The sequence below is a fragment of the Neomonachus schauinslandi genome, chromosome 6 (genome assembly GCF_002201575.2).
Source record: "Neomonachus schauinslandi chromosome 6, ASM220157v2, whole genome shotgun sequence".
Taxonomy (NCBI): domain Eukaryota; kingdom Metazoa; phylum Chordata; class Mammalia; order Carnivora; family Phocidae; genus Neomonachus; species Neomonachus schauinslandi.
In genome coordinates, this window is record NC_058408.1 from 13,854,106 (window position 1) to 13,876,243 (window position 22,138).

At 35.4% G+C, this 22,138-nt stretch overlaps 2 protein-coding genes across 4 annotated transcripts in view; one reads left to right on the plus strand and one right to left on the minus strand.

Annotated features, from left to right (window-relative positions):
• SPATA17 (spermatogenesis associated 17) overlaps nt 1–5,422 on the minus strand; it is a 167,778-nt gene extending 162,356 nt beyond the window's left edge. The window contains exon 1 of the mRNA XM_021698447.1: nt 5,355–5,422. Within this exon, the coding sequence (XP_021554122.1) occupies nt 5,355–5,422 (68 nt within the window). The remainder of the gene's footprint in view (nt 1–5,354) is intronic.
• A 90-nt stretch (nt 5,423–5,512) lies between these two features.
• GPATCH2 (G-patch domain containing 2) overlaps nt 5,513–22,138 on the plus strand; it is a 170,620-nt gene continuing 153,994 nt past the window's right edge. Inside the window, exons 1-2 of one of the 3 annotated variants that reach the window (XM_021698398.1) lie at nt 5,513–5,884; nt 16,004–16,720. In XM_021698398.1, coding sequence (XP_021554073.1) covers nt 5,829–5,884; nt 16,004–16,720 — 773 coding nt within the window. In that variant the 5' untranslated portion in view covers nt 5,513–5,828. Of the gene's footprint in view, nt 5,885–8,119; nt 8,176–16,003; nt 16,721–22,138 lie in introns of those variants that run through there. The other 2 variants (XM_021698396.1, XM_021698397.1) reach the window with 2 other exon arrangements.

A 22,138-nucleotide genomic window follows, 5' to 3' on the forward strand; every position in this document is an offset into this window, starting at 1 on the left:
TCATGAACTGCTAGACTTTTTATGTTTAAAATGAAAAATGTGGGTAAGTACAGATGTAGATTGCATGCAAATGCATACATACACATCTTTTCTAGCTCTGTCCACTTGAGAGAGTCTGAGAGTAGCAACACCCAATGGCATGGGCATCCACTAAAAGAAGCAAGGGTTCCTTGAAGAAATGGATGACTCCAGAGCTGGGGTGGGAAAAGAAAAAGATAAGCCTGGAACATTTTTTGTGTGTGTCAGAAAGCAAGAAATTATGATGATGATTAGAACACAAAGAAAAGCTTCTAGTGGCTCCCATTGAACAAATAGAGGACAATGCTAGCATGAACATAAGTAATAGAAGTAATGTTAACCCACAGAATAGGAACCTATGAGTCCATAATGGTATGCATAATAAACAAATTGAAAAACTGAGGAGGAACAGAATACATACACAGTTTCAAATCACCTGCTTTTTAAAAATACCTACTAATTACAAAGGGAAAAAAGGAGAACATTACAGTAGAGAAGTCTAGCTGAAATTATCTTAGTCAATGGTCCAAATAAATACCATCAGTAATGGGACAAATTAAAATTATGCAATATCTGGTAGGATGCACTAAAAAGACTACAGAATCACTTCTGTGATATTTCTGCCAGAGATACATAACCTGAATTGAATCAAGAAGAAAAAACTCAGATAAACCCAAATTGAGTGAAATTTTACAAAATAATTGATCTGTGATCTTCAAAAGAAGGTTATGAAAATTAAAGAAAGACTGAGAAAATGTTCCATATTAAAGATAACTAAAGAGGTAAGATACATATGATCCTTTTGCTATAAAGAACATTAATGAAACAATTGGCAAAGCTTGAATGCAGTCTGAAGATTAGATGGCAGAAATGAATCAATGTTAATTTCTTGATTTTGATGGTAGAATTGTGGTTATCCAATGCCCTTAAGTGTAAAGAATTGGGGGGGGTTGCAATGGGCCATCAGGTTGAAACTTACCCTCATATGATTTGTGAAAAAAACAAAAACAAAAACAAAAAACCTCTGTACTGTATTGCAACTTTTGTTAAGTTTCAGATTATTTCAGTATTTTTAAATATATATGTATGTATATATGTGCATGTATGTGTATATACACACAAAAGAATGGCATCTCAAAACTTTTCAGGGTTTTTTTTTCCTATTAGAAATAACGCTTTAACGAACACCTTTACACATAACCCTGTACGTAAAATACTTTTGTGCACAAATTGTGTACACAAGAGATTTCTACAAGGTCAACAGATAAAGTGACATGCATTTGAGGCTATTATAAATTGAATTGTTTTTGTAGTTTTAAATTACAATTGCTCGTTGCTATTATATAAAAAGACAATTGATTTTTGTGTATTGGGTATTGTGTCCTACAGCCTTGCTAAATTCATTTATTTCTAGGTCATTTTTGTAGGTAGCTTAGTTTTCTATGCACACAATCATGTTGTCAGTGAATAAAGTCAATTTTGCTTCTTCCTTTGCAATTTTTACAACTTTAATTTGTCTTGCAACATTTAAAACCAGTAAACAAAGTGTGGAATGTTCGATTAAGGGTTTGAGACAATTTCTATACTAAGAGTTAAGCCCCTCTCTCACACGATGCATGCACATAAACACAATTGCACAGTGAAGAAAAATGTAATAAAACTTTTAAAATATTGTTAGTAAATACAGAAAATTTTCTTATAACCATGGTTGAGAAAGATCATTCCAAGAGAGGTAAAATCCCCAAAGTCAAAAAAATAGACTGACAACTTTGGCTCCATAAAACTATAAAAACTGAAAGATACTATGGCAAGCAGTACTATAAACTTTAAACATATGGCACTGTCTTTGGGACTGGGTACTGGGAGAGACTGTGGGGAGTTCTAAGGTCACTGAAGAGACTGGCCTCTAGAATAATTGTTATTATCACATAGGCTGGAAGAGTGGGGAGGAAATTGGTATTACAAGCTGGATAAAGAATGACCTGCATTACGTATTAGCGGGACAATTAGCAAGACTTCGGAAGGTGCAAAATGTATTAATGAATTTTTGAACTTGCACAAGGAGATATTTAGGAAGCAAACTGCAAGTGCCTATTAGATTCCTTTAACTGCATAGAATTAGAGGTATCCCATAAATCTCAGTAAGAGTGTTCGTCTCGATTTAACTACAAATACTACACGTATAATTGTTCATTATTGTTTCTATTATTTCTTTTGCTCCTCTTCCCCTATCTTGAGATCTTTGTTCTAATTTAATTCTCATTTGATTTCAGAGAGTGCCTTCTTAAATACATTTCCTCAGAAAGAGTATATGGATGGCATAACTCTGAGTCTTTATGTATCTGAAAATGTCTTTCTTTTATCAAAAAAAAATGAGTAAGATCTTTGTTGGGTTTAGGTTTTTTAGATATTGCCTTGAATAATCAGTAATTATTGTCCTTTTCTCTTCTAGGTCCCTGTGTTGCACATGAGCCATTCAATGCTTCTCTCTTCCTTGGCAAATAACTTTATCTTTTCTGTCTTAGATTAGGAGCCCGTAAAATTTTTTTCTGTATCCTTGAAATTTTGCCAGATAATATCTAAGAAGTATGTCTTAAAATAATCCTGTCTGGTACTCAGAGTCCTTTCCATTCAAAGCCCATACTCTTTCTTTAGTTTAGGAATGTTTTCTTTGGTTATTTCTTTATTACTAATTTATCTTTTTCTCACTCCCACTCCCTAATTCTGCAGTGACTACCATTCACATACTAAATCTCCTGGATATGTCCTCCATGTTACTTTCCTAAAGCATTTACATTTCAGTAGTGACTACTCTATTTTTAAATTCATTTATTATATTTTTAACTGAAAATATTTTTAAAAAATTGGTTTTAAAAAATTTTTTAAAAACTTTCTCCTTTAATTTTATTTCTGTAAAAGTTCTCATTACATTTTTAATAAAGTTTACACCTGTGTAGACCATTAATTCTAACTCTACAGTAGCCATCTATTCTGGTTTCTTGGCTTAATATCCTTCCATCAAACTAACATTACTTTGAATGGCTTGTGAATTTTCTCTGTATAAATCTCATTTTCCTTCCCTCATGCAAAGAGGGAATAAATATATAATTTGTAAGGATGTTTAAGAATTAAATGATAGACCCATACGTAGTTCTTTTTCTACAAAGTCTCCCCCCCCCTTTTTTTTTTGCAAAATGGGGCCTCACAGGAACTCTTGTGAGAAATGTAGATTCTCTCACCTTAACTGAGACCCATTGAATCAGAATCTATATCCTAACAACATTCTTAAGTGATTCTAATGTACACTACAGTTTACAAAGAGCTGATCTAGCCAATAACACATGGGAAATGACAATAATTTCTTAAAGAAACCACCTTTTTTACTTTTTTCATATATTAATATTTTATATGGTTTCTGTCCCCAAACTTATCAATACCCTGTTGTTGTTTGTTGTTTTAATTAGGCAAACTTTGGAATTTTGATTCCTTCATGATCTTTAGAGACTTTCCTTTTTATTGAAAATATTAATAATAATAATAATAAATGAAATGTAAGGAATGCCAGCCTATTCTCATCACAGACTTTTCATAGCTCTAGTCTCTTCTCCAAGTAACCTCCAATTTGGGGAAAATGTACCTATGCCCAAAGCCAGGAGATGGGGACAAAAGTTGACACTGAAATCTACAGGAAAAAAAATCATGTCTATTTGCATTTCTATGGCACTTCACCAGCCTTTTTCTAGAACAGTGTTTTTGAGCTCTAAAAATAGAGATTAATAAGTTAACTTGCAACACTGTGATAACCAAATGAAGTATTATATGAAAAAGTTCCTAGCACAATTCCCAGCATATAATCAGTGCTCAAGAAATGTTAGTTGTTTCACTTCCTGTTCATCCTTACTCTACCGTAATTCCTTTTTAAATGCCTATATTCCACATTTGGCTGTGAACATCAGGAGGGATGCAGCTTACTTCTTCATATAGGCATATCATGAACATAGGACACATCCTCTAAATGAATGCTCAGTAAGTGGGTAAGGTATTTATCTATAATCATAGTAATATAGACATAATAAGTAATTTCTATCTTTAGCAATTTTTAGTAGTTTACTTAAACCAGGACCAATGATTGATTCAACGACTCATCTGTGGAATTATTAGACAAAGAATTACTGTGCATCTATCATGAATGAGGAACTATGATAGACACTAGAGACCTAAATGATAAGCAAAAAACAGGCACTCCCCATTTCAGAGGCATGATAGAGATCTCCAAACAGAACGTAAAATTGAATTGTGAGTAAGTACTGTAAGAGATACGCAGCACTCTAAGAATGTGGTAGGGGAGATAAATGTTAGACTAAGAACAGCTCAGCAAAATCCTGTCTTACCGACATATTTTTCCTTGGTCAGCCATCTCACTATGGTCTACCATTATCTAATTGACTCTTTTACTGTTTCTCTTAAATTGGAAAATCCCCTGAGGCATCGCTTCCAGAAAGCCGTGGTCAAAACAAAACTCTTCCCCGAGGGAGAAGTTTGGGTGTAGACAGATGGATAAGGCTACTAGTATCTTCCTTATTCCTCTTCTATTAGTTAACATATTGATACTGATTATCTTATCAGAATAGTTTAGATACTGTCACTTTGGGAAGACAAATGAGTCGTTAGAACAGTTGAGTCAATATTTGTGCAATAATGGAGGCTCGAATCCCCAGGGAGGTGGGAGACACACTAAGCGCACCCTGCTAGGGAGCCTGGGTGATCCCAGTCAGGCTATTAAAACTTCAACAGGGAGGACATTGGTTTCATCAAACTGTGGAGTGATGATGTCAAAGAAAAACACTTTATTCTACAATTTTATCTATAGTGGGCTGTTTCTTTCTTTCTTTTTTTTTTTTAAAGATTTTATTTATTTATTTGACAGAGAGAGACACAGCGAGAGAGGGAACACAAGCAGGGGGAGTGGGAGAGGGAGAAGCAGGCTTCCCACCGAGCAGGGAGCCCGATGCGGGGCTCCATCCCAGGACCCCGGGATCACGACCTGAGCCGAAGGCAGACGCTTAACGACTGAGCCACCCAGGCGCCCCTATAGTGGGCTGTTTCTTAAATCCTCTCAAGCTGGTAACTATGTCTCGCCCCCACTCCCATCTATAATCCCCCACCATGGTAACACTACTTTTTAAACTTGCGATTAAGTTTCAGGACGACAAACGAAGGGGAGAAGTGGGTGGTATTTACTGATTCAGGAACTTTGTTAACAGGAAACTCCTGCTGAGGAACACCTGGCTGGGGTGAAGACAGCCCTCTGCGCTGTTCCCTCGTTGACGCCTTACCTGTTCCTGAAGTAGTACTGCTGAGCTACGAACTTCGACCGAGCTTGCAGCCGAGCTAACGTGGCCATAGCCTCCCGGCGTCTGCCCGAGGGCGGGTGTTACTATCGGTCTCCACGGCAACCGGGCTAAACCATAATGCGGGTCCCGGGGGTTCAACTTCTCGTGTACTCCACTTTTATTTTCCACCCCGTTTCAGTTTGCAGAATACTAGCAGAAAAATTAAGAAATTTATGTAGGAAAAGGTTCCTGGGATTTGCCTCTCTCTTTTCTGTGAGTAGAAGGAAGAGATTCCAGGCGAGGAGGGCGGTGGGGGAGGAGAGGGAATGGTTGCTCCCGGCATCCGGTTTCCGCCTCCCGTCTGCTTCCGGAAGCTCAGCTCAAAATGCTGAACTGCTTTTGGAAGTCGCTGGTACTCTGGTAGTTGGAGTCTGTTCTCGGGCCGGAGCCTCGAGGCCAGGCTCCTGGGTGTCGTTAATGTTCGGGGCCGCCGGGCGCCAACCGATCGGAGCTCCAGCCGCCGGGAACAGCTGGTGAGGCTGGCGGCCCTGAGGGTGGGAGATCAGGAAAGGGTGTGAGGGCCGGAGGCCGCTGGACCTGGAATGGAGGGGGAGGGAGTTGTGATGGATGATCTGAAGACACTTAGGCCTTGCTCTCACTCGTGCCTGGGATGGAAGCGATTTGAGGAAGGCGTTGAGGTGTGTGCTAAAGATTTGTGAAGGAATACAGTAAATGCTTTCTGATTGCCTAACACTCTACGATATTTTGGGAGTAAAGGTCTCTCTCTAGTTCGAGAGCAATTCGTATCGTTGATTGTTGACAAGGCTAGGGACAAAAGAATTTCTCTTAACATAGGCCTTATTCCCTCACTTCCCTTTTTTAATTTACTAGATTATACCAGGTGTCTTGGAAGATCAAATCCCAGAATTCTAGAGTTCTGGAAGTTTAGTACTGGAAGAGACCTCCTCACCCACACACACACCCTTTTTTTTTTTGCAGTGGGAGTGACCTACCTGTTTCTACTCCTTAAAAGTTCCATTCTAGTTCAAATGAGATATGTATGAGTGTTCCCTAAGAACATATAAATGCCAGGATTTGTTTGGGGTTTGACTGTGTCTGCAGTACCCCATCTCCAGTGCCACTTTGGAATAATTGCTTTGACTTTTCAAAGTGCTTTCACAAATTAATGCGCTTTATCTTCATGACAGTGCTGTGACAGGAGATTATCATGAGCACAAGTGAGTTGTCCAAAATTGCCATGCACATTCTGGGGCTAGAAGCTGGGTTTTGGATTTCTATTTGAAAACTCTGTGATGCCAGGCCTATTTTTCCCGAAGACCTTTTCCTCCAGGCATACACAGGACAAGCAGTGAAACAAGCAAATTTCCCACTGACAGTGTCAAACTAGAAGCATTGAAAAACAGGTGAACTATGGCTGAAAAAATGTATGTCCATTCTTAGATTCTGCAGTGAATGAGACCTTGAAGGATTCTAGTAGTCTGTGATCTCAAAGATGTTCTTTGCATCACCTATCACTACAAGTGAAAAGAATATCTTGCCTAAAATGTTTTGAATGAGATTAGATCATTCTGTAGAACCTTTTATAATGGGGATAGATTTGGTGACACTTTTAAAATCTCACATTTTCCAGTGAGAAAGCAGGAAGTACTTTTTTAAATGAGCCATATTTTTTAATGGTGTCCTATGGCATTAGCATAAAATAAAACCCTTCTTACGTGTTTAGTATTTTTAGTTTTGACAATTGTATATACTGTGTAATCACCACACAAAACAAGATATAGGACATTTCCATTACCCCTGAATTCCCTCTTCAGTAATCTAGTAGGTACCTTTCTTAATGTTTCGCCATTCAATCAATACCTTGTTAAGGGAGCGAGACAAAATGTGCTATATAGATTGGTCTGCTCTTGCTGTAGTGATACTGATGTGTAGGATAGATGACTATTTAATTAAAAAGTATGACTTCCTCTCCCTTTCACCTTCTACCCAAATTATAGTTAGGTAACTCCTTATGATACAGAGAAACCGTCCTTCAATTCTCTTAAAGTGCTTATCTTATTTTCAGTTATCAGCATAGAATTCATTCATTCTTATGGCATCAGGGTATAACATAGTTCCTAGCGCTTAATCAGTGCTTCTGAATGAAATTCTTTTCCTTCATTGATCAGACATTTACCATACTATGAGTGTATTATGTTTTATCCCAGTTATGAAGTCTCAGTGCCGCCAGGGATGCTACTACTGAGTCATTACTTAGTGCCAGGTTTTATGGACATATATCTCCTGTAAACCTTTTGAGATGGGTGCTATCGGGTTTTTTTGCATTTTAGAAATGGTGAAACAGGAACAAATATGGTTTAAATAACTAGCCCAAATACCGTATTTGTATCGTGATTCTGGTATATCTAAAAACAATTCTTGGGGCGCCTGGGTGGCTCAGTTGGTTAAGCGACTGCCTTCAGCTCAGGTCATGATCCCAGGGTCCTGGAATCGAGTCCCGCATCGGGCTCCCTGCTCTGCTGGGAGCCTGCTTCTCCTTCTCCCACTCCCCCTGCTTGTGTTCCCTCTCTCGCTGTCTCTCTCTCTCTCTGTCAAATAAATAAATAAAATCTTTAAAAAAAATAAAAATAAAAAAAAATAAAAACAATTCTTAACCATCCTGGTATACATCCTATTTGTCTGACTACGGTACGCTATTTCAGGAATATCCAAACTGGAAAGAATATGCTGATTTTTTAACTCACCTAGAATTCCTGTTACACTGACGTCCCATCTTGACTTCAACTTTTTCTCCAATGTCAAGGTTAGATTTTCAGTTTTTAGGCACCAAATGGGTAAATAATAGATGATTTATCTCTCTCTAACAATTTGTTGAAAGTAGAACTGATATTTTATTTTGTAATTTATTCCTAATTACAAGTTTTATACAATTAAATAATAAAAATCCTATGATTTTTGTGTATGTCAGGAAATGAATATATTTTTTGTGCAAGTTGTTCCTGTAAGTGGTTTATATTACATTTTTACAAAACATAGCTGAGAGTGTCTGTCTCCTTTTCCTGCCTCATCATTCACATACAATTTTGAAATTAAGGACCAAAAAGCATAAGTATTTTGTTGTAAACCTGCCTTTTAAAATTTGATTAATTTAATGGGTAGATCATACTTATAATTTAGATACACTTTTACTACTTTTTACTTTATTAGTGACTTATACTTAAAATCAATTTCTGGTTTGTTTTTGAGATTCTAAAGGTTGAACTAAACAAATTTTACAATTAAGTCCTTGATGAAAATACTGAATTATTATTGATAGTATGAACTAAACTATATATTTAAATTTATGTGGTTTGCTTTAAAAAAAAAAAAAAAAAACCTTAAGAATAAACTATATTAATTCTGGATCTTTTTTTCTTTTTTCTGTAGTTTCATTCCTATTTAGTTATTATTTGGATCTTTAGGTCTGAAAAACTGCATAGTGGAAAATGTGCATTTTTTTAAATAAATGCCTATTTTCTTTTTTTTTTTTGTCATTTTATCTTGAGGTGAATGCAATACTATCAGATATGTTTGAGTCAGGTTTCTGTTTCAACAATGAGGAATCAAAGCAATGGCCAGTGTGATTTTGGCCAAGGAACTCATTAATATTAGTATAGTTTCTTAGCATTTTTATGAATGTCAAGCTGGAAACTTTTAAACCATCTTTGATGATTTATCCTTTACCACCACATTCACTTAGCTAAAAAATTAAGAGTGTCTGCCTTGTTAATGTGGCAGAAAATTTGAAATCTGGATTGTCTAAATTTTTAGTGAAGTCATACTTTTTCCTGTTATTCATTCATTCATTTAATCATTCATTGGTCTGTTCAACAGATCTTTTTTTAATCTGTTCTGTGTCAAGCATTATGCTAGATACCTGTAATAAAAAGTTGTCTTCATTCTTATTCTAGAAATTCAGAATATATTATATATTCAATAAATATTGAATAGTTACCATGTATGATCAATGAATGAGACTCATCTGATACATATTAGAACTTGCCTAGATGTGCTCTAATATATGCATGTTGACATGAATTGGAATGAATTATTTTTTAGACGCTAAATTATTTGTTTGTTTTAGACTTCGTCTTTATTTCATTTAGGCAGCTTCTTATTCGGTAGTTTACATTTGGAAAGTGATTAGAGTGTAAGAAGTTTTGAATGACTCTTGAAGTCGTTAAATTAAGTTGAAATCAGAAGAATGTTTTTCAAATTTAAAGAATAAATGAGCTTGCCTTATTAAATGACTATCTGGAAAGTAGAATTAATACTTTTTTCTAAAGCCATGTATGATTTTTTTTTTCCCCCCCCAGATGGCTTGTTAAGGAGGAAAGAAGGCTTTCTGGGTGTTCCTGTGGTAACAAAATAGCAATTGCCATTAGCACCTCCAGTTGAGTGCAAGTTAGGGGAGCTTTGGGGCCCATTATAGGAAATGAGCTTTTTCTCTTTGGTAGAGAACCTGAGACTGTTCACTTGGAAGGATGATTTTCTATAATTTATTTTTTTTATATTTGTATATCTGTATAGGACTAACTCAGATACACAGCATTAATTTTTTGTTTTTTAGTTTTTTTTTTAAGATCCTTGAAAATCTTTAAGGCGTGCACAAATTTCTTGAAATTGCATGCAAGATTTTTGCAAATGTCTGTTATTCCCCTTCTCCCCATGATTCACAGTGGTTTAAGAACACAGAAAGGATAAGGTCTGTGCTTTTATTATTATATCCTCAGGACTCAGTGTGGTATGTATCAGATTCATTGATCATACATGGTAACTATTCAATATTTATTGAATATATAATATTCAGGTAGTGTGGTTCTACCTTAAAAGCAAAATGATTTGGTATTTCAGTGACCACTTTATTTGGTATAGAGGTTGTTGAAAGATGAAATGACTGCTCTCACACATAAGTATCCACTCTCATCCCACAGAATCCCTTCAAGGTAGAAATTACAGCATTTTTATGATGAATAAACAAAATCAGAAGATAAGTAATTTGTTCAAGGTTCTCTGGCTAATAGTCAAATTTAGCTTCCAGATTCATAGATTTGACTTTAAAGCTCCTGTTCTCTACAGGTTCCTCCCAGCCTTTTCGCCCACTTAGAGAATTCTGTTCGATATGCATTGGCTGGTGTTAATGTAAAGTTACAATTATTTACATGTTTTATAATAAGATATGTTCCCCTACCTCCCTGCTACCTCTTTCAAAAAGAGAAAAAGTTAATTCTGATTAATGGTTTAAATAGGTAGGTCAAGGAATTTCTAAACTAGCTTAAATGTTAACATTTAATGTTAGGGTTATTCTGTTTTTCCTAAGATGGCCTTCCCCAAGATATATAAAAGGATTTAATTCTGTTAATCATTCAATAGGTTACTAGGCTGAGATAAAGACTTACTTTGACAAATATATTACCACTAAAGAAGGAAATTTATAAATTGTCATGAGCAGCAGAAATTTTAATCAAACTTAAAATAATTCTCGCAGATAATATTTTGTTGAATTAGTCATGAAATTTAGCCCTTGATGTGGCATCTTTAAGGCTCACTGTTTGCATGTTTAGTCACCCATTGTCTTGATCTATACTATTATATGTTAATTTTAATTTGTACTTTTATGACCAAAGAACCTTTCCTTTCTTAAGTAAAAGGTAACATGAATATCGAGACATGTAATTCTGAAACTATTTTCTTAAGCTTGTGATCAGTCATAGCATACATTCATCAGCATAGCTCTTGACTAGGTACTCCTCATACATTGTTTTTGTACACATTGAGTTTTTAATCATATAGAAACTAATACATAAATGACTATTTCCTTATATTTTTAAAAGCCAGTTAAGCAATGGTATTTAGCAACATTTAACTTCGTTTTAGCACTCCACTGCTAGAGCTACTTAACTTTGTAGAAGAAATAATCTGTGTTTTACAGAGATGAAGATGAGAATTTTACCATGTACTAGGTGATAAAGAATATTTGATTTCTTTTTCCTTATCTGGATATTTGACAGTTGTAGTCAATTACCTTTTTTGTTACATTGGAAATATTTTTGTTTTTAATGAACTTGTTGGGTTTCTTCAGTAGACACACATATCTGTCGTCTTATTATGTAATTATTTTTGTCATTGTCCAGGCAAGGAAATTGTTCCCTAATTTTTCTGTAGTTGCTATATTTTATCCTCTTAGGAATAGTAGTTATTGCTAAGAGAGTCTTCAAAAAGTAATAGTTGTTGATAGAGTAGTTAGCTCTTAGTTATTGGGGGGGATCAGTTTTGGCTTTCTTGGGCTTCATCTCCTACCATGCCTGCTTATACATTGTTGACTGCTATTTGAGAGTCCTTGGTTTGTCAGTCAACTGCCAGTCCTTTGTGAACATATGAACAGTAAGTTTGGACTAAGGCAGCTTCCTGAGTCTTCTTTTTTGAACCAGAAACTTTACGTAATGTACTACCGCCTACACAAAACCAAAATGCCTGACTACTCAGGTCATTTCCTTTTACAGAATCCAACTTTATATAGATAGTGGGACTATAATTCTATTCATTTTGAGTATTTTAAGAAAGCTGTTAGTTAACGGTTATCTTAGATATTATACCCAATGCAAACTATTCTCAAAAGATATCATTTCCATTGAATTCCAAATGAAGAGAAATTGTTTTATAAATGTGACTATTATTCAAATTAACTAAGTGGTAATTCACTTAATTTTACTATAATTTAAACTTTACAAGTATGAATGCTTAATAAACACAGGTTTTTATACAAGAAAGTTATATATTTCCAGGTTTCCTCTTAAATAGGAAAGACCTTATTTAAGAAAATATCTTGAAGATAAAGTGTTTCCATACAATGATTTTCAGTGTTACTGCCAAGGAAATAAATGAGCTATTGATCATGTGATGGTCTCCTATAATGACTTTATTTCTGTGAGGCCAGTTGATGCCAGTTTTCCCTGAGAGATATAAGTGAAGCAGCTTGACTGACTGACTCTAATATTATTGGCTCATTAACAGGGGTTTGGCTTGCAGGAGTCTGGTTAGTTGAAACTGAAGGGGAAAAAAGTGGTTTGAACTCTGAATGGCACGTATGTTAAATGTATTTTTTGTGTGTGTTTTTATGGGGTTTTTAAGAAGTCTTTTTCTTTCTTTTTTTTTGAGAGAGAGTTGGGGGCGGGCGGAGAGAGAATATCTCAAACAGGCTCCACACCCAGCATGGAGCCAGACATGGGGCTGTATCTCACAACTCTGATTGTGAGATCATGACCTGAGCCAAAATCAAGAGTCAGACGCTTAACCAACTAAACCACCCAGGCGCCCCAAGAAGTCTTTTTAAAGTAATTGTTTTACTTGATAGTCATATCTGATTCCTATTTGAGTAACATCATGGAATAAATTGGGTTCTTCTAGTTAAAAGTTTTTTAAGGTATTTTATTTTCTCAAAAAAAAAAAAAACAGTATAAAATCAAGTAAGGTGACAATTTTAATGATGTTATAAAGACGTTTTGCTTACAGGGGCACCTGGGTGGCTCAGTCGTTAAGCGTCTGCCTTCAGCTCAGGTCATGATCCCTGGGTCCTGGGATCGAGCCCCGCATCCAGCGCCCTGCTCCACGGGAAGCCTGCTTCTCCCTCTCCCACTCCCCCTGCTTGTGTTCCCTCTCTCTCTGTGTCTATCTCTGTCAAATAAATAAATAAAGTAAAATAAAATCAAAAGTTTGGCATACATTGTTAGTAATACCATCAGTTATATTTTCCTAAGCTATGTTTGTTACAGCAATATTTTTTAAATGAAATTAACTGAAGATAAATTTCAGTGGATTGAATCTGATTGCTAACCCTTATCTAATGTTAGGACCACCACATTTTCTTTTCTAAAGTAAAGTACTAGATTATAACTTCCGAAGTAACCTGCAATTTTAGTTGGAGATTATAATCATGCATTGAGTTAATTTCACATTAATATTTAGACCTAGTCATTCACCCATTGATAAGAAAACTAAGTCTTCAAAAAGTAAGTTACTTGAGAACCGGGTGATACTGAGTCTTCTTTTAGACAAAGGATCTTTATTATAATACATGTTAAAGTGGCTTCCAGTGAATTTTATTAAAGGTGCAGTATTATATTCAGAGATAATAGGTCTTTCGGACTACATTTCTTCCAAAGAAATAGTATTAAAGGAAATGAACAAAATATTTGTTGTAATAAAAGGAAAACAAAAGGGTGATTATTAACATAGAGGTAATGGAGAAAAGACCCATTTGGATCAACGTAGTCAGAACTGTAGCCCTTTTTTGGCTTAATGCTAATTCCTATTAGACGCATATTTCTTATAATCAAATGCAAAGATCTGAAACCTGAGTAACATATAGGACCCTTTTAGTGGTTCTCTAGAGTTTGTTTAAAATATATATTCGAATCGCCACATTTTTTTTTAAAATGTGTGTCCATATAGGTTTTATTCATTCAGAATGCCGAAGGAGATCTGGAAAATACAAACCCACATTAAATGAGACACTATCTCCATTTAGTTAATTGCTTACAGTGTACATTTTACTCATGGCTACAGCTTTGGTTCTTCAGATTCAACGCACCTTCACCACTTTTACTGCCCTGTGCCTTGCGTTGATTCAGATCTTCCATTCCTATTTTCTGTTCAAAAGAATATAATGCCTAACTGTGAGTCATTTGACTTTACATAGATGTATATTAAATCTGTCTGAACAATTAAAATAGGACCACCTGCTGCTACAGCACTCGTAAACAAAAATGAGAACTGGATACTGGAATTGTGTAGTATTAGAATTCTGTTCTTGGCTGTACTTCGTTGAGCATTCAGGCTCCAGAACCAGATTGCTGGAGTTTGAAACCTGTTTCTAACATTTCCTAGGTGTGTCACTTTGGGCAAATTGCCCTTAACATCTCTGTTTCTGTGTATCTCATATACCACCTTATAGGGTTATTATGTGAGAATGAAATGAGCTAATGCATGTAAAACACTTAAAAATGGGCATAGCACATAGTAAGTACTTGTATTAGAAGCTGTATGTGTACATCACCTTATAAGTAGTAAATCCAGTTGAATTACAATGTGTGTTTGTTCTCAGGTTGTTAAAATGAAAAGACAAAGTTTAAATTTGTTATAGGGAACTTGCAAATGCCTAAAATTATAGATGGTACAGACTATATAAACCAGGGGTCAGCAAACTATGGCCAGCCATCACTTCGTTTTGTAAATAAAATTTTATTAGAACATAGCCATACCTATTCATTTATGTCTCGCCTAGGGCTATTTTCACCTTACAGTGGCTGAAGTTGAATGGTTATGACAGAGACCTAATGGACTGCAAAGCCTAAAATGTTTACTATTTGTCCCTTTACAGAAAAGTGTCTACACCTTCTGTAGACTTGGAAATTATATAGACCTCTGTAGTTGAGAATATTTTGATCCCTAGGTGCTTCTAGAACTCAGAAATGATTGTTCATGATCTTTAGAAGAAAGATACATATTTGAATTACCTATAATGTTTAAAAATTAAAAACAATTTTGGGCGCCCCATCGCCAACTGATTTAGAATTTTGGGGAGTTGTGTTTAGAAAGGGTCAGTATAATTTTCCTAAAGAATGCTTTTTATCCTAACTGACAAGTAGATAATTTTTTCACTGGTAACATACGTAGTTCAATGGTTTTTGTTTTTTTTGTTTTTTTTTTTAAATTTGTTTATTTGACAGAGAGAAACACAGCGAGAGAGGGAACACAAGCAGGGGGAGTGGGAGAGGGAGAAGCAGGCTTCCCACTGAGCAGGGAGCCCGATGTGGGGCTGGATCCCAGGACCTTGGGATCATGACCTGAGCCGAAGGCAGCCGCTTAACGACTGAGCCACCCAGGCACCCCTCCTTTTACAAAAAAAAAAAAAAAAAAAACCAAAAGATTGTCTCAGAATGAATTATAAAAAAAATAATGGGCCATTTTAGACCAGCGAGGCTCCAGTTTGAATAAGAACATACTTTCTGCTTGACTGAGTTATGAGATTAGTGTGGCCTAAATATATGTCTAGTATCTGGTTAAACTCTTTTTTTACATATATTACAACAAATTTTGAAAGTACCTGTCAGTCTTTCCATCTCCCTCATATGGTAGTGACTGGGTAGACCATGTGGTGAGTAGAGAATTGTACAGCTTCCTTCTTCATTTAGAAATCGTTGGCGGGGAGGGGGTAGTTGGAAGAAGGATTGAGAAAGTTCTGTATCTGTTCTAGGAAAACTAGGGAAAGGGCAGGAATAGACTAATGAACAATGATTTAGCAAAAATAACTTCCATAATTACACAGGAAAAATGAAATTACTGGGATATTTCATTGCTGATATTATGCTTACTGTATCTTGAAGTAATTCCTACGTTTAATGAAAACTTATACAAAAAGAAGGAGCTTAAAAATGAGTCAGAATATTTAAAACTGGTATCTTGGATAGAAAAATCGCTTTTAAACATTTCTTTATAATAACTTAATTTTAGACTTAGAGTGAATTGTCTGCTGTAATAAACTAGGTTAATACTGATTTCTTTAATTTTTCTTTCTTTCTTTAAAAATGTAGGCATTTCAGTCGAACCATGGAAGAACTGGTTCATGATCTTGTCTCCGCATTGGAGGAGAGCTCAGAGCAAGCTCGAGGTGGATTTGCTGAAACTGGTGATCATTCTCGAAGCATGTCTTGTCCTCTGAAACGCCAGGCAAGGAAACGGAGAGGGAGAAAACGAAGGTCATATAATGTTCATCACCCATGGGAGCCTGGCCACTGCTTAAGTGAAGGCACTGATTCTAGTTTAGAAGAACCAAGCAAGGACTACAGAGAGAATCACAATAATAATAAAAAAGATCATAGTGACTCTGATGACCAAATGTTAGTGGCTAAGCGCAGGCCATCATCAAACTTAAACAATAACGTACGGGGAAAAAGACCTCTATGGCACGAATCGGATTTTACTGTGGACAACCTTGGGAACAGAACTCTGCGCAGAAGGAGAAAGGTAAAACGCATGGCAGTGGACCTCCCACAGGACATCTCTAACAAACGGACCATGGCCCAGCCCCTTGAAGGTTGTAGAGATCAGGACATGGACAATGACAGAGCTTACCAATATCAAGAGTTTACCAAGAACAAAGTCAAAAAAAGGAAATTGAAAATAATTAGACAAGGGCCAAAAATCCAAGATGAAGGAGTAGTTTTAGAAAGTGAGGAAATAAGCCAGACCAATAAGGACAAAATGGACTATGAAGAGCAAAAAGTTTCAGATGAACTCATGAGTGAAAGGTGACTTTTATATTCTCTAAGTATAAAAATATGTGTCTCCATTGTTTGTGCTTGAATGTGTTTTGTATTTTAATTCTATTTTAAAATTATTATTATAATATAAAATATAATAATAGTGATATTACTGTTTAACCATGGTTATATTTCCTTATAATTTACGATGGTTAGCACAAAACAAAATTGCTTATTTGATTTACACGAAGTCTTTTGGTTGTGTTATAAAGATTTTAATTTTCAGCTATAAAGAGAAAAGGAAATGGTTTTTCAATGGGAACGAATGTGCTTTTGAATAACAGCACATTTGTAACTCTTAGAATTGGATTTATAATTATTTATTTGTTTAATTATAGAGCTTTATTTAGCCTTTGGTGCTTTTTAGTGTCACAATTTATCAGTTTATTTTGATTCTTGAGAATCAAAAGTTGATACCACTTCAATGTGTATGGCTTGATATTTTAAGAAGTCTATAGATTGCTGGGAATTCTGATCATTTATGAATTGTAAAACCTAATTCTTGTCATTAGACAAATGAGAAAAGCAATGATCCTTTGGCAGCTAGTCTAATCTATTTATTCTAGAAAGCAGGTATAGCACAATAATTGTTAAGTACTATTTTGACAGCGTCAAAAGGTAAGTGATCATTTTTCTTTTACACAGAATTAATGCTACTGCAGTAAATGAGAAAGTATTGACACTGTTCATCCTTTTAGGCATCTTCTTAAAACCAAACACAGAACTATGATCCAGAAAAAAAAAAAATTCCTTACTGGGAAAGAATATTTTATTTTAATTTGCAAGATGGGCATCATTTTAATCATGTAGATTGTGAACTATGGATTTAATATATATATTTAATATATATATATGTATATATTTGCTTATAAATATGATTACAAACATGAATCGGACCTGGTAAAAGTTTATAGGATGGGCCCTTTATTAGAGATGGTTTGCTATTTATGTAATTTTTCTGAAGAAGTAAAAATTGCTCCAAAAAAAAAAAATGTTTAAGGAAGACTTTGAACAGTTTATGGTATCTGCTTTTCTTCCAAAAAAGCTGACATTTTTATACCAGAATGAAAATTATTTCTATGGTAGTGTTGGGCCACTGTGACTGAGGACCACTTAGCCTGACTTGTAAGTGATTAATTTGCTCAGTTGCTGGGAAGGGAGGGTGTGTGGCAGTGGAGATAAGTGTCCATTTCTGGATTATTTGCAGATTACTTGCTTTTTGGATTGATCCTCCAAGCCCCTCTTTTATTGATGTCTGCCTTTTATCGACAGATACCTACCCTGGAAGAAAAATGAGATGAAACTCTCTTCATTTTTCTTCATTGTAAAAAATATTTGAGTATCTATTAGGTATGATCAGGCTACCCAGCAGTCAACAGCCCAGGTACAAATTTTCAAAGAGGATGTTTTCACTCCAGAATAACTTTTTTAAATACTTATTTTATTTTATTCGTCTTTTTTTTTTAGGTTTATTTATTTTAGAGAGAGCACACTTGGGGGGCAGGGTATGACAGAAGGAGAGGGAGAATCTCAAGCCAGCTTTGTGCTGAGTGTAGAGCCTGACTCGGGGGCTCAGTCTCACAACCCCAAGGTCGTGACCTGAACCAAAACCAAGAGTCGCACACTTAACTGACTGCACCACCTAGGTGCCCTTTCTTTTATTTTAAACTTAGCTATGTAACTATTTTTATTGTCACCTAAGAGCTAGATGCATATTCCTTCTGTGGGAAGATTACTAAATAAGACAGATCCTGTTGCCTACAGCCCCATAGTTTGGAATAGCAGATAAGCAAACAATGAAAATGAAGTGTGCTGCATAGAAAATACTGGTGAAGGAGGACTTCCTGAAGGAGCTGAGGTTTAAGCAAGCACTGAGTGTTGTTCAGATATTGGACAGGGAGGGAAATGGCAATCCTGGATAGAGGGAACAGCTTGTGCAAAGGCTTGGATCATGAAGCAAAGTGATGTATCTGGGAAAGTACATGTAATTGATTATTTCTAGAACAAAGTGGTGGTTGAGGCCACAGCAGTAAGCATGTCATGAAGGCCTTGTGTGCTATGGCAGTTTGGATTTCATCATGTAAGTAATGGGAAGCCAGTGAAGAATTTTTAATTATGAAGAAACTCAATTAGATTTACATGTTCTCAAGGAACATGATCTCAGTAACAGTGTTTTATTTAGTTTTCACTGACCTCGAATCCATCCTTAGGTGAGGGGTAAATTATGGCAGTGATAGTAGAGGGAAAAGAAATAGAGCAATTTTAAGAGTTGCAATCAATGGAAGGTTGACTGTATTTGGGAGGATGAATGAGAAAGAAGATTCTCAGATGATGTGTTGGTTTCAAGAATAAAAAATACAGGAAATGAACAGATTGGGGCAGAGGATTGGGATTGCTGTACAAACATTAATTTGACAGCCATTTGTGGAATATATCATGCTAAAAAAAAATGGGAAGAGGTGTCCTTGGACATAAGCTATAATGGCTGTCAGATGCTGAAAATGAAAAACCTTGCTTCATTAGAAGTTCTTGTTCTGATTTATTGAACATGCTAACAACTACGTGATGTACTTGGAGCAACTAGCTAGATGTCAATGAGGTGAAATATAAATAAGGAAACATATTGTCTAAAACACATGTAAAAAGATCCCAAATGAAGACAAGGATCGTTAGGGACTAAGCTGCTCTTAGGGGGGAGTCTGATTTCCTTCTATCTTTAAGAAGAGTAAATAAGATAAAGACAGAGAGGGAGGCAGACCATAAGAGACTCTTAAATATAGGAAACAAACAGGGTTGCTGGAGAAGAAGTAGGGTGGGGGATAATTGGGTGATGGGCATTAAGGAGGGCACTCAGTGTAATGAGCACTGGGTGTTATATGCAACTGATGAATTACTAAATTCTAACCCTAAAGCTAAAAATACACTATATGTTAACTAACTTGAATTTAAATAAAATCTTCAGAAAAAAAAAGAAGAGAGAGAAGATTGGGATACGAGTTGGAAAAAGAACATAAATAAAAGGACCAGAGATGGAGATGGGAAGAATTTAGGTAGGGCTCATCCATACAGAGCCTTGAAATCCACATTTAATCCAACAAGTATGGGGAAGTAATTTTAGATTTTTAATAAAAAACATTTTATTATTTTATTTAATTTATATATATATGCGTAGATACATTCATGTTTTATAAACTTTTCCTTTTAGAATACTTTTGGATTTATAGAAAAGTTGCAAAGATAGTGCAGAGATTTTCTGTATATCCTGTTCCCATATATCCCATACCCAGTTTCCCCTGCTGTTAATGTCATACATTATTCTGATACACTTGTCAGAATTAATAAGCCAATGTTGATGCATTATTAACAAAAGTCAGTACTTTATTAGAATTTCCTTGTTTTTCTTTAATGTCCTTTTTCTGTTCCAGGATCCCATCCAAGATGTCATAATATTTTTAGTCAGCAAGTTGTATTTGTAAACAATGAGCCTGGTTGTATGTAGAATATTAAAAGAGGTAAATCTGAACTCAGAAATTAGAAAACCATTGTACCCCCCCCCCCAGAAAAAGAGCACATAGTTTCACATCTCACAGTCCTTTATCTATAAATCTGAATTCTGAAAGCTGTGAAAAACTAACTCATTTGTGGCCAGACCTAGCTTGACCTGGATTTAATGTGGATATTCATTCATTTATTTGAAAAAATATATTAATAAGTTTGATTCTGGAGTTCTACCCCAGACCCCTATTAGTCATTTTAGAACATATCTTTCCAAAATTTGAAAAATTGTGGACTTTAAATACATGTTGCCTCAAGGATTTCAGAACAAGAATTGTGACTCAAGTGTGTAGGATAAGGCCCTGTGTTAGGGTTGTGTTGATACAGGCAAACAAGAAAGCACTACGCAATCACTGAAGAGAAAAAAAATAAAAATCAACAGTAGTTTGGACAGCTAAATAGCAAAATGATGAAGTTTCCAAAGTGTTTTTAATACTCAGACATCACTGTGCATAGGAGAGCATGTGCATTTGTAAATAAGAAATTATGGATGTGATTGTCTAAGAAAGTATTCCTTAATTAACACTTGTGCAGTATAGGGAGCTTTATATATTCTCCTAACATGAAGAAAGTTAAAGAAAAATGTACTAACTTAGAGTTCCTAGGGGAAATGTACCATTTAATAAATCCTTATACTTTTTTATTTTTTAAAAATCAAATAATTGAAATGATATTCTATATTCAGAAAACATAGGGATTTAGTATGTACTATGGTGAGCACTGAATTGTGTAAGACTGATGAATCACAGACCTGTGCCCCTGAAACAAATAATACATTATATGTTAACAAAAAAATTTTAAAAAAAGAAAACATAGGGATTTAGATCTCATCTATAATTTTAATCCTAAACTCTCAATTTAAATATTTTTAAAACGGATTAATTTTTTTGAAGATTTTATTTGTCTATTTATTTGATAGAGAGAGACAGTGAGAGAGGGAACATAAGCAAGGAGGAGTGGGAGAGGGAGAAGCAGGCCTCCCGTGAAGCAGGGAGCCCGATGTGGGGCTCGATTCCAGGACCCTGGGATCATGACCTGAGCTGAAAGCAGATGCTTAACGACTGAGCCACCCAGGCTCCCCACAGATTAATTTTTTTAAACAGATTAGTTTTGTTTAGTAAGTCAGGTTACAGGGTTGTACATGTTAACGAGAAAAGTATTATAAAATTCTCCTGGGGCAACTTCCTGATTGGTTAAAATTAAGAATTACAGGAAGAAGAGTATATGAGAATTTTTAAAGAACATTATCAATTTTCTTTAGAGGCCAAGCCTTTACTACATGATCTGCTTTTTTGTGGTTTTTTTAACTAACTAGATTTTCATATAAGCATGACTAATAGTGACAGTTCATGTCAGTCAAATATCTCCTATTTGTTTTAATTTGTATGTGAAATAGGACTTTGTATCACACTCGAACTTCTATGGAAGTAGGAGAACCTGTTATTTTTACATATACTCTCCTTAATATTATTGGCAATATTCCGTATTTTGCTGTTTTTGCTCAGAGAGATTTTAACTTTGATTTAATGGATTGTTACCATTGTAAACTTTTTTCTTCCTTGCCAGGTAATAGAGTTGTTGTGCATTCTTAAGTAATGTCTTTTCTGGAATATTTGCAAATGTCATGAAAAGTAATTTCATCTCGGGCCCTTCTATTTCATATGCTGAAGAAAGGCTTAGCCTGCTTTTGATTGAGACTTTCCCCATTTTATTGAGCAGTGGTGTTCCGGGCTCAGGCTGAATTGCACGGTGTAAGAAAGGAGCAGTGAGCATTTGATGAAAGCAGATAATAAAATACATCAATTGTGTCAGCACCTCGTTGCAGTCACATCTGGCTTACTGTCAGGGTCC